The sequence below is a fragment of the Neodiprion lecontei genome, chromosome 4, assembly GCF_021901455.1.
Source record: "Neodiprion lecontei isolate iyNeoLeco1 chromosome 4, iyNeoLeco1.1, whole genome shotgun sequence".
Classification (NCBI taxonomy): Eukaryota; Metazoa; Arthropoda; class Insecta; order Hymenoptera; family Diprionidae; genus Neodiprion; species Neodiprion lecontei.
Window position 1 is genome coordinate 1,507,752 of NC_060263.1, and position 15,329 is coordinate 1,523,080.

Consider the following 15,329-nt stretch of genomic DNA (forward strand, 5'->3'; position numbering starts at 1 on the left):
AACGATCTGCAGGTTGACCGAACGTCCGTACCTCCCCCTACTCCGGAGAACCACCCACCGCGATGCTCATGGACAGATCTGTATCACCTCATCTCAATGGTATCTGTGTACCTATGTACCCACCGTCTTGTATCAACTCTGCAGAGCCGACAACTATTTTTGTCATTTTCTTCACTTTACACGATATCCCTTCTCGCCTGGTCGCGATCAGTACTGTTATAATATAGCCATTTCGACGGAACGTACCAACCTGCCTTTACCCTAATGTCCTTTACAGGGTACGGATCGGTGAGCTCAGCTGCATGAACGGGAAAAAACCGCGTCGTATAAAGTATACATACACTCATCTGGAACGGATCTGATAGTCGTTGATGATCGGATGAACGGTTAAATGATCTTACGGAAATCTTGAAGAATGTGTAACCAACGACTACCTATATTTATATTGCATTCCGCAAATGCCGTATTCAACTCCCAAGTACGATCCATTATCGAAAAAGCAAGCATGCTTAAAAATGTGTAATAAGAGTCAAAACTCACTCGGTGTCTTCTGCAGTGATATTAAAGAGCATGGAAGAGTGCAACAGGCCAGTCAGGTGCCCAGTACAACACTCATCCACCCACCTATCCTATCCTGTCCTGTCCTGTCCTATCCCATCCTATCCTATCGTGCCCCATTCATAAACAAGTTGGCTAACAAATCGGAAAACTGCCAAGACCATAACTTCTGTGGTTCGCGGCGGCGTTAACCGGTGCTGATTTACAGAGCCGTTAATTACATCGGCGTGCATCGGTGTGTACAGCATCGACGCGACGCGCGCGGCATACGGTGGTGAACGTCGGAGACGATGGACGCCCGTATCCTCGTCGCAGAGCGTAATTATTTCCACGGTGAAACCCGTTCTCAATCTCTCGGGCTCGACTTCTGCTGAAACCCTGCGTAGATCTGCCGCAGTGACGCGAATCTGAGAAGAAGAAGAACAAGATGAAGACGAAGATGAAGATGAAGAAGAAGAAGAAGAAGAAAGATCTTATTTCTACGCCAGATCCACGGAAAGATCTAATGCATTGCAGGGACTTCTATCCGTACCTTGTGTGTTCTTCGTCTCCTGCACTCTCCATCACTCGAGCCATCATTTTCTCGTTCTGTTTTTTTATCCGTTATTGCATAAAAACATTAGGCATTGTTTGCGTTAGCCTGAATACGTGAAGAAAGTATTACAGTGCACGTTCTCGGCAGTATTATAAACAATCTTCGAAGGAGGTAAAACTGAACAACAAACCAGCAGCAGCCTACACACACGTGTATGTATATACATGTGTACACAAAAAGGGAAGCTGTTATGCACTGATTGGTCCTCACTGACTCGTCGGCCAATGCCGACCGCTCGCGACTATAAAACCAACTGGAGGGAGGCAGGGAGGAATAAGGAGGGCACGAGGGATAGGAAGAGTGCGAGGGAGATAAGAGAAAACATTCCTGCACGTCACCGTGGCCGCCCAGTGGCTACCCGCGTCCCAACCGCGGGAGACTCTTATATAATTAACCATTAAATTATAAGTTTGGCTATTGAACCACCGCGAGCAGACTAGAAGTAATTACGGTGCGAAAAGAGAACAATAAAAAAAAAAGGAAAAGGAAAAAAAAACAAACTGACTAAATAGAGAATGAAAAATTCTAATAAACCAAAGAAAGAAAGGCCGATTGATGCCGTGTACGCAAGCTGCGTATGTATACAATACAAATATACTTATAATGTAAATGTCTAACAATGGGGTTGAGAAATGAAGGACCGATCACGCGGAAAGGTACCACATACTTTGCCCAAAGTTTTTCATAATTTTATTTTTTTTTGCTTCACCACTGTCGGGTGAAAGGCATATCGAGGGAGGGTACGCATGTTCTCTTGCAACCGCACCTTCATCTTTCCAGTTTAATGATTGCGCGTTAGATCCGATCGATCATTACAGTTTTTAATGATCACAGCGCGTATTAATGATCGCGAGATACCTGTGCAGGTTGGTATGTGTGCGAACCTATGTATGGTGAAACTGCAACGCTTGGAATTTTCACGCGCGCGATGATCCAGTAAATTGATTTGTGTGGTATCAATGAGGAAGAAGAAAAAGTTCACGTTGTTTGCATCGGTATAAAATCGTTAGAATTTTCCATGTATTTAGTTGATGTATACTCCCTTCGACCGAGTACTTTTTCCTCGAGTGAATTCGTATCAGATATCGCGGTTACAAAAAGAGCACGCGGCTCGTTGAACCGCGGACAGTGTTTCACCGCACGAGTCGCGACCTCTGCACTCACTGTGAGTTGGCGCGAGATAAGCTCGAGCTGCAAAAGGTAAAGCGAAGAGTCGCGAAGAGGTACGTACACACATGCAAACAAACTGCAATCTAACCAGCGTGGTCGGAAAAGTGCAGAACCCAAGAGGCGGTAGCTCTCTCACTTACAACTGGCATTAATTAACACGAGTTCGTTAGTAACCTTATCCCGCTCAGCAGATGTGTCAAATAAATAAACTGGTGATGCGAAAATGAAGCGGGAAATTGCCTCGACTGTACACCATTGCGATACGCTTTATTTACGGTTCAAAGTCAACGTGTGTACAAGTTTTGGAGTTTTTTTGTCTTGGAGTTGAGGTACGTTATTGCAACTTCGTTAATGAACACTTGTCGCAAACATGAGTCATCGACAGCTGAAATTTTCCGAAATAGGTACTCAACGTAGTTGAAGCACATATTGAGAAATTAGTCGGCCGCAAGGAGAAGCGGCAGCAGCAGACTGTATATAAAGATTAGTAAATCGAAGCGGATTGCGTGGGTGGAGCGCGCGGCACCCCATCTTAACCTCTTTAGAGTCGACCACACACGATGCGATCAGATCCTCGCTTCCCCTGGAGCGTCCCTCAGCCTTCGTCTCTCTCTCGGCTCAGGACGTCAAGAGGCAGCAGTGGAACGTGGCCTCGTCGATCGAGATGCACTTTGACTTTGAGCTCGTAGAAGCACAGCGCCGCCATCGCAACCCGCGTTACTCGCTTGGCTTGTTAACTCCGACTAGCTCTTATAAATCTGACCTTGTCCCCCGATTCAACTGCCTCGTGGAATCGATTCTCTGGAGCCGAAACGTCGCCGGCGTGACTGCCGCCCTTATTAAGCGGAAATAGTAGAAACTCTCTGAGTGCCCGGTCATAGGGCTCTGGAGTTGGCGGACTCGTGGAAACGGCTAGATTCTTGGAGAGCCGTAACTCAGATAGCTTCCAGCTTAGGTATCATGGGATCTCGAGACAACATTGTCCATTGTCCTCTGTCGGTTCTTTTGGAATGGTGGCTTCGCGTTGATCCACTTACGCATTAATTCGGTTTTCTCTAACCCGTCTTGCGCAATGCGGCCTGCCGCGGCGTGGCGCGGCGCTGCCTCAGGTCCCGACAAAAACTCAATCAACGAGTGAAATAGTATCGATTAAAATGTAATCAAAGGAGGTGGTGCTGCCGAGCTGTGTACCTGCTCCTTACGTGGAAGGGCATACAGGCGACTCTGAAACTTTTGACGAGAGCGCAAACTCAACGCTCGGTCACAATCGGCCCTCAGGCGCCGTTCTAATCTTTTCAAAGCGCCTCCGAGTGATCAAACACATTTTCGGGAATCTACCCTCTGTATATATCTATCATCGATGATGATTTCCGCATCTGCAAACTTTTGAATTGGAATTCGGAAGCAGAATTGAATATAACCGCCACCTTTCTGTGCTGATATTTGAAAAACAAATAATAATTTGAGGACTTGCCTACCGTCGTGAAAACATTTCCTTCCTGCCGATTGTGGGTGAATTTTATTTGACAAGAAACGGGTACCAGGAAATCTAACCTGCAACTCACCGTACTGAACGACTAGACTTCTCCACTGGATGCTCCGAACAATTAGCCGCGTTATTGCTGCGGGCAGATGCCTCGGTGGTAATAATTATCACTGGGCTACCCCCTGCTGCCCTGTAATTAATAACATAGCAAGCTCTTTGTGCCCGAAGATCGACCCCCGCTTCTGAAGATCTCTGAAAGTGCTTTTCAAATTATCCTGCACCTCCGTTACACTTGTTTCTTTTCAATATAACAGTTAGTTAGTTCGTTAGCTGGCTGGATTGTAGGCACTCGGTTAGTTAACAAGTTCCTAGCTATCGTGGTGCTAGCATTGCCCGCGACACGACGTTCTCGGAAATAAATCGGAACGCGGCGAGTACGTATTCGTGGTGAATCATTCGCGAACTGGTTTCACCTTTGTGTATGAGTCAAGTCAAATCGGGTGGTATGTAGTAAATGAGTAACCTAATGCGCCTCGGAGAGCCTGCAAATTGATCGATCATTTTGACGAGAATTATGTGGAGGCGCTCTTGTACGTACACACTAGGTGGCCAGGTGTGCGGCAATTTCTTCTTTGGGTATGCGTTATAGTGTAGAAACACTGGGGAACGTTAGCGAACTTTTTGCACACCGGCTGTCATTTTTCTTCAATTTAGTATACATGTAATACCTTCTTTGTTGCAGGTAAGAATCCATTACTGCTTAATGCTTTGCGCCGCCAATACCTCGACTGGCAGCCGTAAGTACCTAATTTAAACTAGACTCGGTTACAATCCTTCGTCTGTAAGTGTTGACCTCCATTACTCACAGTTGGTACAGGCAATTCATGCACGCTTTCAACCGGCTCGTTTGAACACCGCGAGAACGAAGCAGCGTGCTTATGTCGAAAGAGAAAAGAAAAAATAATTATATAATTGCAAATTTTGCAAAAGTGAGGGAGCAAAAAAAAAAAATATGGGTAGGGGGTGGGGTATGGGGGTGGGGACTAGAGAAATCGACGAGGGCATTAAGCCTCGGATGTTGTAGAGGCGGGTGAAGTAACCGGATACACGTTGTTGAAGTTGGCTTAAAGGACCGAGCGTAAATCTCATTTCTCGAGGCATTAAGGCATATTTGTCTATTAGAAGGTATATAAGGCTCCAACCTCGACGTCGTCGTTGTCGTCGTCTTCGACTCGAGATCGCATCGCTCCTCGTAACTGAGCGTTGTCAACAGATCGTTAAGATTTACTTTGCCGTCCTCCACCTCCTCCTTGCTTCTCGTCGAAGGCGGCTGCAGGTGTGCACCGTATGCGACAGTCTCCGGCTCTTCTCCCGGAGCCAGAGTTGCTGTGCGTGAAGAGGAGCCCCCGACAGGGACTCTGTGTCGTATCGGCGACTTGAATCGTCATCCGTCATTGCGAACGATCACTAACGCTCATGAAGTGCTTCTTGCGCAGCAAAAGGATTCCTTACGAAATGTTGCTGTTACCGACCCCCGGTGGCGGAAGCACCGAAGTCCGGTAGTAGACAAGTTAGATAAATGTCAAATGCTCCAATAGTCCGGTAGGAATGTTTCGTAATGGATGTTTATCGGACTGGTGTCATACGCGTGCGGATCGCAAAGCGTGCTTCTTGTTACCAATGATGGCTTCTGCAGTCTACAGATGTATAAGTCGAGAAACCTCGGGCTGCGACTATGAGGCAAACAATACCAGTTTATCATTCGCACGGTTTACTCGGAGCGGCACGTGTGCGCCGCTTATTTCCGTCGGGGAAACATAAGTAGTGTTCATCATGCTACCGTGTAGCAAGAAGAACGCGCGCCACTGTTAAGCGTGCCAGGGAATATTACCTCGACGATGTTGCCTTGGATCCGACGCGTACGTACGTGTTCGCGAGTCTGATTCTTGTTTGTACATGGGAGGCACATCGGCTATGGGATCGGGTCAACGAGGGCAGTGCGTGGGTCGCGTCACTTGCCCGATGGCAAACGATCCGCAAATATCTCTTCGAGACCGCGTACGGCTTCAGCCTCTCCGTCCGGTAAGAACCTAAGTTTTAAGCACCGTCTGGAGCTCTTCGGACATGATTGCATTTGCATTAAACACGCTCACGGCATCGCAGATTTATCTGTCCTAGGGTTTATTTATTTAGAGTTATGGCAACGCTGAGTCAGTCCGACCCCACGGCGACCGATGCCGACCAATAACGTATGGTAATGCGGGCTCGATTGATTTTTCTGCTTTTATTGCCTTCGTACTTGTGTTCGTACAACTGCCGCGGAACCGCCTGTAAGAGGATATCATCCAGTACCTCCCATTTTTCTTCTCATTTCGAATATTTCACGGCCTAACTCAGAATCATTATTCTTTTATCTTTCGCTTAGAGCTAACTAATAATTGGTGACACGTAATCTTTAGCACTGATCAGTTTCGACAATGCTTGAAAACGGCTATAAATCCGTTTAAAAAAAAGGAACTTTTTGTATAAACCATTTATAGTACCCGTTGCCGATTTCCGGAGACTTTGAATACCCAGTCTGTAAAAATCAGCATCGGTATACATGTAAGCATCAGTACGCGTTCCACGCGCAACGACCGCGGTAATATCACCGGATATCGAATCCCTCGGGTCTTTATCTCGAATGAAAAGAGCTGATAGATACAATGGTTGAGTTGTGGAGGTATTGCCGTTGATTTTTGTTCATGGTAGCAGCATGCATAATACCTAATACCTTGGCAGTACTATCGAGGGACGCAGTATACTTGCTGGAGAACATGACACTTTGTCATATTTATAGAGTCTCTGTTGCAACGAGTAGGTAGGTAGGTAGGAGGTAGGAAGGTAGGTAGATACCTACGTCACGTTCGAAACGGGGCTGTTCGCCTTCTGTTCTCGTAGTCACCGCCGGTTTGCCAGGCAGCGTGATTCGATCTCGCGTAAAATGTGATACGGATTAGACAGTTTATATCTCACTCCGCGGTCGGTCGGACTGTTTAGCTGCATGCTGCATGCGGCGTTATGCCTACCTTCCTACCTTCTCCTCGGGTTGTACACCCAGGCATATTGGAAAGGTGCCCGAGTAGAGCCTCGCGCCTCTTGACTTACGACCACGGTGCGCTCCAGTGGCGCACTAGATGCAATTCCCCGGTGCCCTAACAACTCAACGTAGGATTGCCGGCTGATACATGTGTGTTGGAGACTCCGGCTCGTTACGTCACGACGATGAGATCTGCCTGGCCACGTACGTCACCTCTTGGACCGAACGACCAACTCCTCGAAAGCTGCACTCGCATTCTTACATGTACATGCAGAATTTCTTATCCACCGCAGTGTGTATTACGAGAAGAAGAGGAGAAAATCTTTGGGAACAAAAGTACGAGTATCCACACACGTGTGTGTATTTTATTTTTTTCCGTATAACGCACAACTCGAACTACCGGCAATCATCACTAGTCACGGATCAGTTGGCACTGAATATATTCATGGTCCTACACGGTTTTTGCATCATGCATGGAGTTGACTGTTCAGCGTGACTCTTTTTATACCGTTGACAGATGCTGTCTATCACGTCGCATTTTCGAGAAAATTGGATCTGAAATCAGTATCGATTCTTACTGAGCAGTGAATGCCAATGTCCATGATCTAATTGAACCGGGCCTCTCCCGGACTCTGTTACTCGAGATTAATTGTTTGACAAAAAATGAAGCATCTTTTTGTCTCGGTTTTTTGGATCGAAGATACCGGGGAGAACCAATAACCGTCAAGTGTAACGGGAAGAGCGATGAAGATCACAAAAAGAATGACAACGTTGTGAACCCGGTGTAGGACGGACACGAAAGTGCGCGACATCAGTTCGGGTCACGCTTGACCGGGAGCCGGTGAGCGTGAGCGTGAGCAAAGAGTGCCGAGAGGACGGCACGGCGTTCTCTCTCTTCGTCCCGCTGCCGGCTCTCTAGGGTTCTGTTTCGTTGAGAGGATCGAGCGATCTTCTCCGCTGGTTCGACATGGAGTACAAAGTTAATCAATTAGGACTGAAACAACGATCTGAGTCAAAGAAGTGACCAGCGCGCAGCGTCTTGAATCACGTCCGATGATGTAGCGCCTGACGGAATGACCGGGCCTCGCCTCTTCGCGAGGTCTCACGATCATACGACCCATTTATGCCGGATTAACCGCTTCCTAAAGATCGCTTAAAGCTTATTCGGTTCGTCGGAACTTGTGAATCGGCGTTTTCGAAATCTTCTCGAGAACACCGAGACCGATCGAAGGAAACGAAGGATAAACTACGAACCAATTCTTCAAATCAAAAGCTATCCCGATGTACCGATATCGTCGTAGGTATTCGACTACTAAAATTCGACTCGAAAAATTAACCACACATCGTGAACGAGCTCGATCTTCGTGCAAAGCTTGATCGCGAGCTAATCTTAACATGGAGAAAACGGTGGTTTCAACTTGTCGAGCTTTTTCACTTCCTGGGATACTCTCAAGATGAAATCCATGTATGGCAGAGGGCCGAAATGCAGTAGAAACATTTGGCAAAAGGTGGGTTCAAGGAACTCAAGAAAGGGGAAGGGGTAGGGGGAGATCGGAGCGACCAAACTGTCGGAGAACTTGTTGTGTCTCGAAAGATCAAAGGTTGCCGCGACTCGCCAGGGCTTCGTTTGAAACGCTGTTGGTTACTCTCTCTATTGGACAGTAGTACAAGGTGTCTCCAGAGTTATTAGCAGCGAACAAGCAATTAGTTATTTACATGTCTACACATGCAAGCTTTTGAATGATACCGCGTTTACATCTCTTCAAAGGGGCAATTAAATCCTCGTTCGTGACTCTCTATACACGACGTATCCACAAGCACGAGATGTTTAGAAACAATCAAGACTAAACGGACATGCTCCGTGATTTCGGTTATATACTATCCGGACAAACAGTTTCTTGCACCTCGTCGCCGAAGTCATTTTCCCATAATTACTACAATTCAGTTGCTGTGTAAATTAATTTCAAGTATCTCACCGGGGTTCCACAAATGTCTTTCTCCGTCAGCTTACAGTCAAAACCTCTTCGACTCAAGATATCTTCGTCGGCATTTGCGCAACACCTGCAGGCTGGGATCGTCCGGCCCCGGCCAACCTTGCGTTACTTTTTATAGTCTCGGGCGTAGGTAGCCTCCGTGACATTATACGCGTCATTTTTATACACACATGAACGATCGGCTCGCCGGCCCTCTCGTCGGGCACCAAAATGTCAGTCGCGTTCGAGGAGACGGTGATCGATGTCGTTCTGCCGCTAACTCTCGCTACTCTTTCGGTGCCCCACCCGCAGCACAGCATCGGGCAGATGGGAATCAGGATCCCAGTTACAGTCGGTTCTGTTCGCCTGCAACGATAAGCGATAGCGCTGCAGCCTACATACCAACGCCCAAAACAACCACCACCACCACTTCGCTCTGCGTTGTTTCCCGGATCGTCCCCGCGGACCCCGTCGACTCTTCAGATCGAGAATACTACCGGTCCTATTGTCAACTCGACCCCCTGGCCAGAAAGCATCGCCAACAAGCTCGATGAACCGAGTAGGTGGTGTATAGGTTCCATCCTGGTGGCGAACAACGTGTAACTCGGGATGATATCTTGTATCGCTTGGACCATCGCCGTCGTCGAGCAGTCTATGCGCATTTTGGTGCGGGATATCAGTGCGAATTTCGCATTCGTGAAATTCCTCGACGTTGCAACTACTGGCCGTCCGAGGTGCTGCGCATAGCCCGGACTCACGTGCCTACCAGAGTAGATCTTGCCGCGATATCTATCCAACCTCCCGGAGGTCTAGTCGCCGTGCAGAGTACGGTCGCACCACATGTCGAGTACCCGGGTTCACCTGAGGTCATTGCAAGGTTGCCTTTCAAGACACACCAACCAGCCCGAGTCTCGCCACGCCGCGCCGTGCCCGCTTCGCACTCCATCGCATCTAGCCGCCCAGCTCTTCTCCCTCCTAGGAAGTATGCGAGCATCTAGATTCCTCCGCGTTTCTATCCAACAATCAATTCGCCATCCGCAGTATTTACGCATAGTCCCAAAACACTAGTTTCTGGTGGCATTAGCACTTCTTACCCTGGCAATTAAGGAAATTATACAGCAAGAGCTCAGGAGTTTCTGTATCACTGGTATCAGCCGCATATCGATCTCGCTATCAGCGTGAAGAAATGCCAGGCAAGTAAAAACCGCAAAAAATTTCTGTCGCAGTTTGAGAGTATAAGCCCTTACTGTGATTGCCTAAAAATTTCCAGCACGGTGGATAGTCGAAGTGGATAACCAGGATGGTTGGCATATTTTCATCTGGGGTCGTGCAGGACAGTGACGATGAAGTGATGGGGATAGCTGGAATTTGTATAAGTACCTATGGTAGAATATAACGAGCATCGTATAGTGATGCTAATTGAAGATGAGAAGAGAGAGAGGGAGAGAGTAAGAAGAAAATGTATAAAAAATATCGGACGAAGCAGCCGTCGGACAGTCGGTCCGAAGGTAGCTTCTGGACCCGTTTCAAAAGTCAATCACTTTTATCGTATGATCGACGAACGGGGAGAAGCAACCGCGGTCGAGTCACCCGGATGGATGAAGCAAATGGTAGCCGCTCATTGTCGGAGACAAATCTCAATGATCGGCGCTGATCCTTGTTGCGGCGGGGCGGCGGATCAGGAGAGCTTAGGTACGTCAGCTCGTGAGTAGCCCCCGATGCAGCTCCTCTCGTCCATGGGAATCTCTGCTGTACCTGTACGAATGTCTTGTATGATAATAATACATTTAACTACTATTCAGCGTGATCCGATGTGGGAACACGATTCGAAGGAAACCGTGTTCTCGAGCACGCGGTTGTTCTACGAGGTTTCCTCGGCTTATGTTCTTCCGTGTTTCTCCTCGTCGCCTACTTCGCCACTTTCTGTATCCCGTTCTCTCTCTCTCTCCCTCTCTCTCTCGTTCACGTCGTATATTACCTCGATAATGACTCCATGTGTACCGCAAGGACGTTTACAGGGTGTTCGGCGACCTGAAAGGCTTGAATATCTTTCGAATCTCTCTCGGGTGTCTTGAAATATGAAATCGTAGAGCAGATATTGGAATTCCACGACTGTTTACGTTATTTACAACATTTCTACATTGTGGAATTTTGCATTGTATCTGGCAATTTGCTTACGGTACGAAATTTTCATAGTCCAATACCGGTTGGGAATTTTCTTCTCTGCGCTCGATTGTACAGATGGGATCAATGTTTACTGTAAACCGAAACGAGAGAATGGAATTATCTGCGGAGAATTGTTGTGCCTGAATGCGGAAATGATAATCGGTGCCAGAACTGAACCACTGATGTTTTCGTAACGGATAATCGCGTGTCGAAGATGTTCTAACCCCTAAACGATGGTCATCGCACGTTTCCGGTGTGCAGTTTGCTTGGGTTCAGGTGCCTCGGTGAATATCCTCGTCGCATGCAGGCCGTCGCTCAGTTGGTCTAGAATCAGGGAACCGGGAGAGGCACGCGGCGAGCCAGCAACCAGGCCAGATCATATGAATAAGACGTGTTCGCGAAAGCGTATAGCTGCTTCATTACCAGGAAACCAGTTAGTTATGCTAATATCAACTTATAAACCCTTCATTACTGCTGATGAGCAATTAATACGCCTGACTGCCCACCTGCTCTCTCGACTGCCCTCCCTTCGCTCCGCTAGTCTTCGCTAATGTTCTTTGAATGTCCCTCAATTATACGGTGACAGGGACCAGGGCGAAACTCCTCTTCTTTTTTCACCGTAGACCACACTCGGCCAGATGTGAACTTCTCTTGAAAACGACGGTATTCATGTCCCACTGAAAAGTTTCTTACAACAGGATCGGTTGCATGGCTTCACAGAACAGTTGAATTTCCGAGGCTCGTGATATTAATAAAAAAAACACTTTACACGGTTTGTTGTCCGTCTGTGCGTACCATTAGGTACTCGTCGCTCATCCCTACGCTAGTTGTTGATGAATTTTCAACATGCGCTTCGTATCGGTCGGAGTAATATTTTGTTACCATCATCAGAGTAGATACACCGCGTACGCGGTGACCGCGAGCAAGTGAGACACGGATCTAGATTCAGATCATTACGCTGAAGTAAAACTTGAGCCGAGCACCGGACGGACCCAGGTGCAGTCCTCGTCCTTGTGTTCCATTTGCTTCAGGCTGACGCAGCGACGACGCCGACGGGATAATCGGGAGAATGACTTCCTCTAGCAGAAACTCAAACGCCTCTACGAGTCCGCATTATCGTTGCCCCTCTCCCTGTGGTTTAAATTGACGAAATACAGACCTGTACGTTGAATACCGTGGAATTATGCTCAACTGATTTAAAATGTAACCTTTTGCCAAGGAGCCACCTCGGTCGTAAATACAGATATTCAGAAGAAGGAGATAAAAAAAAAACAAGAAATGTAAATTAAGGAGGAAAAAAAATTGTCAACTCCATTGCATTACATGGACGTATAAAGTGAGGCTGAACGGGCGTAAAATGTTAATTATTTCAAGGCTGTTGCAGCGTCGTCGGTCGAAAGAGCAACGGAGAAAGAAAAAAGGCAACAAATAAATAAAACGAAACAGCCGAGCGGATCGAGAATACGTGGGCAGATGAGGTGGTGCATAGTAGCGTGATTTAAAAACTGAATCAATTAACATTTCGCCGTTCACCGGTGTGGCGCTGCATATACATACGGACGAAACCTGCGTACTGCATTAGCATATTTATACTTCTTAAATCTCTGGAGAGTCCCGTCGCCGGCGTGTGTGCAGGATATCGTGAGTCCCGCGAGCGAAGAAACGTTCCAAGTTCATTAAAACAAGAAGATGGAAGACGAAGAGAAGAAGAAGAAGAGGACGAAATCTCTGCGCCGGCACTCAAATCGTCGATCGATCGCACATAATTTTCTCGAGGCAATAAATACGGGCCCTCCGCCTCTATGAGTTCGGCATCGGCCGACAATCGATAGCCGCGGACGTACGTCGGAAGCCGCACCGGCTCCCGGCTTCTCACCGCGGCGCTCCCGCCGCCCGTCACCCGGCGACGATCCCAGATCCGATCGAACCGGAGCACCGGGAACGCAGGCCTCCGGGCCCCGGCAGCACCGGGATGTTGATCTGGTTAGGCCGGTGCCAGCGGCTTATGCGGTCCGCGTCTCCCGCCAGCCGCCGCTCGCGGGGCGTCGCGGGGTGACCTCGGCAGGGAGTGGCGGGTCACCGGTCCTCGAGCCGATCGCGGCGTCGTCGTCGCGACGCGGACCCACCCGACCCAGCCAACCGCCGAGGGCCCAGGGGCCCAGCCTAACCTTAGGTAACCCCGTTTCGCCCGACGCTGCTGCAGCCGGCCGCTTCCCGGGCCCCTGATCCAGCCGCACCAGCCGCTCTCGCGTTGATACCTGTGTGTTTGCCGGTGCTGACCGCTTCGCGGTACTTTTTGCACGCCGTTCGACATGCGGGACCTCGCGTGCACGTCGTTTGACATTTTCAATACTTTTTGCCCCCCCTCCCTCTCCTCCTCTCCCCTGCTCTCTCGTTTCTTCGCGACCGTTTGCGCGTTATTCAATTTCTTCCAGCTTCGCTCCGTTCGCTAAACTTGCCCGCGAGACAGGTGTACGCGGGTTTGGCTGAACTGTGCGTCGAGTATGTCAGAAAGTATTGTCCCAAGCGCGGAGAGAGCCTGATCGCAATATCCTGTTGACCCCCATTTCCTGAGACAAATCTCCGCGCGCTTAAATTTACCGTCTCTGCTGCTTTCCAATTTAACGATTTTGTACACCTCTTATTGGCATGGTATACCTGCAAATATTACGCTACTGTGCGTTAATGTGTGCACGGATGGCCATTCGCAGATTGAAATCAAATGGCCAGTTAGCTGGAACATTTGAAAGTGATAAAAAACTTCAGAGTGATTTGCCTGAAGAAGCGCATAATTCCTAAACGATTCTCCACTTCTGAACGTTCTCGATCTCTCGTCTATGCTTAAAGTATCACATGCAAAACTCTTGAGGACTTATTATAATTGCTCGAGAACAACATGCGGTATATGTATAACGAATTGGAATACCGAGCATCTCGATGTCCTGCGCGACTATAGCGCAGCACGCAAAGCGTTGTTTTTCATCTTTCTTCTTCATCTTCTTCTTCCACTTCAGTACCAACCAATTACCGTTCCTTAGAGTGCCATGTTGGATTTTGATTTACGCTGAGTGGCAATCACAGGCATATACTTCGACTCTTCAAAAAGTTATTACATATCGGCTGCGGAATCGCAAGTTCTCCCGTTTGTACTAACTGGAATGAAATTGTGCCCTTGCTGGCCGTAACTTCAGCATTTGCGTAATTGATGAGACGGATGGTAACGCGCAGTGATGAACGAGTAAAATGTCGCAATGGTGTTTCAGACTTTTTAAAATAAGTTTAACCACTCATGCTGACACGTATAATTGGATTACTCTCCTCAAAATCCGTTTTAGCTGCACGACTCGACCCGAAAATGAAAATTCCATTTCTCGAACCAGACAGCGGTAGGTACGCGTGCTGATTACGATCAACCCACTCGCGACATCGCCGTTCGCAAATGTATATCTTTACTGTATAGAGAAGCAGCGTTTTCGGATGATCGAAGGAGATTTCGTACGGTGGTTTTTATAGTTCGCCCGACAAGTGGTCAGCGACGCATGAATATATCAATAAATCTGTCGGTCCTAGGTGAAACCGTTGATTATTTGAACATTCCACTCCCGATGGTCACTCGGCGTGTATTTTATAGACGTGTCTTGGGAGCTCTTCCGTTTGTTCGAGAAGCAAGCGAGAGACCACCGGTTGAGGCCGAAGCTGAGCGGGAGCCAGCCCAGGCATCCGCCGAGTAAAGAAACCCCTTGAAAACTAATACGATAGGTTCGCGCCGCGGCGGCGAGGGTCAACAGCGGACGTAGTTGCGGTCACAGGGATATATCATCTTCGTGCTGCACCGCGGGCGACCTGGGAAGACAACCTGTATTTTCTCCACCCAGTTCCAAACTCCACAGGCTCGGGATCCGTCCCGAAGACCCCCGAGCGTATGTTGCGGACGACTCGGTCGGCAACAATTACTTCTTCTTCAAACACGTTATTAGCAACTATCGTTCCATAACGCAATCACCTACTCGCGAAGATCGGGATAACCGAAATGCCAACCCGAGGCGACCTGACATCGAGTTCAACGTGTATGCTAATTCAGGAGAGAGGAGAATTTCTACGCACATGTATTCCGAATTCGTTGATTCATATTCGGAACTGGGTCCTGCGGGACGCGCATAAGGGCGTAGCAAAATCACAGCGAAACAAACCTCGTTTAATTTGCTAATATTCATTCGCATGTGCAAGAAACCCCCGTCATCTTCTCGCTAATTGCTCGCCGCTGCATGGCGAGCTGCAGTCGTACAGTTCGTACTTAATTAC

General features: G+C 48.2%; 1 protein-coding gene across 2 annotated transcripts in view; it reads left to right on the plus strand.

Moving 5' to 3' along the window:
- LOC107224198 overlaps positions 1-15,329 on the plus strand; it is a 78,186-nt gene that overhangs the window by 57,290 nt on the left and 5,567 nt on the right. The window contains exon 6 of one of the 2 annotated variants that reach the window (XM_046738913.1): positions 4,552-4,606. The exons of the other annotated variant lie outside the window; for it this stretch is intronic. Coding sequence (XP_046594869.1) covers positions 4,552-4,606 — 55 coding nt within the window. The remainder of the gene's footprint in view (positions 1-4,551; positions 4,607-15,329) is intronic. 2 annotated transcript variants of the gene reach the window in all.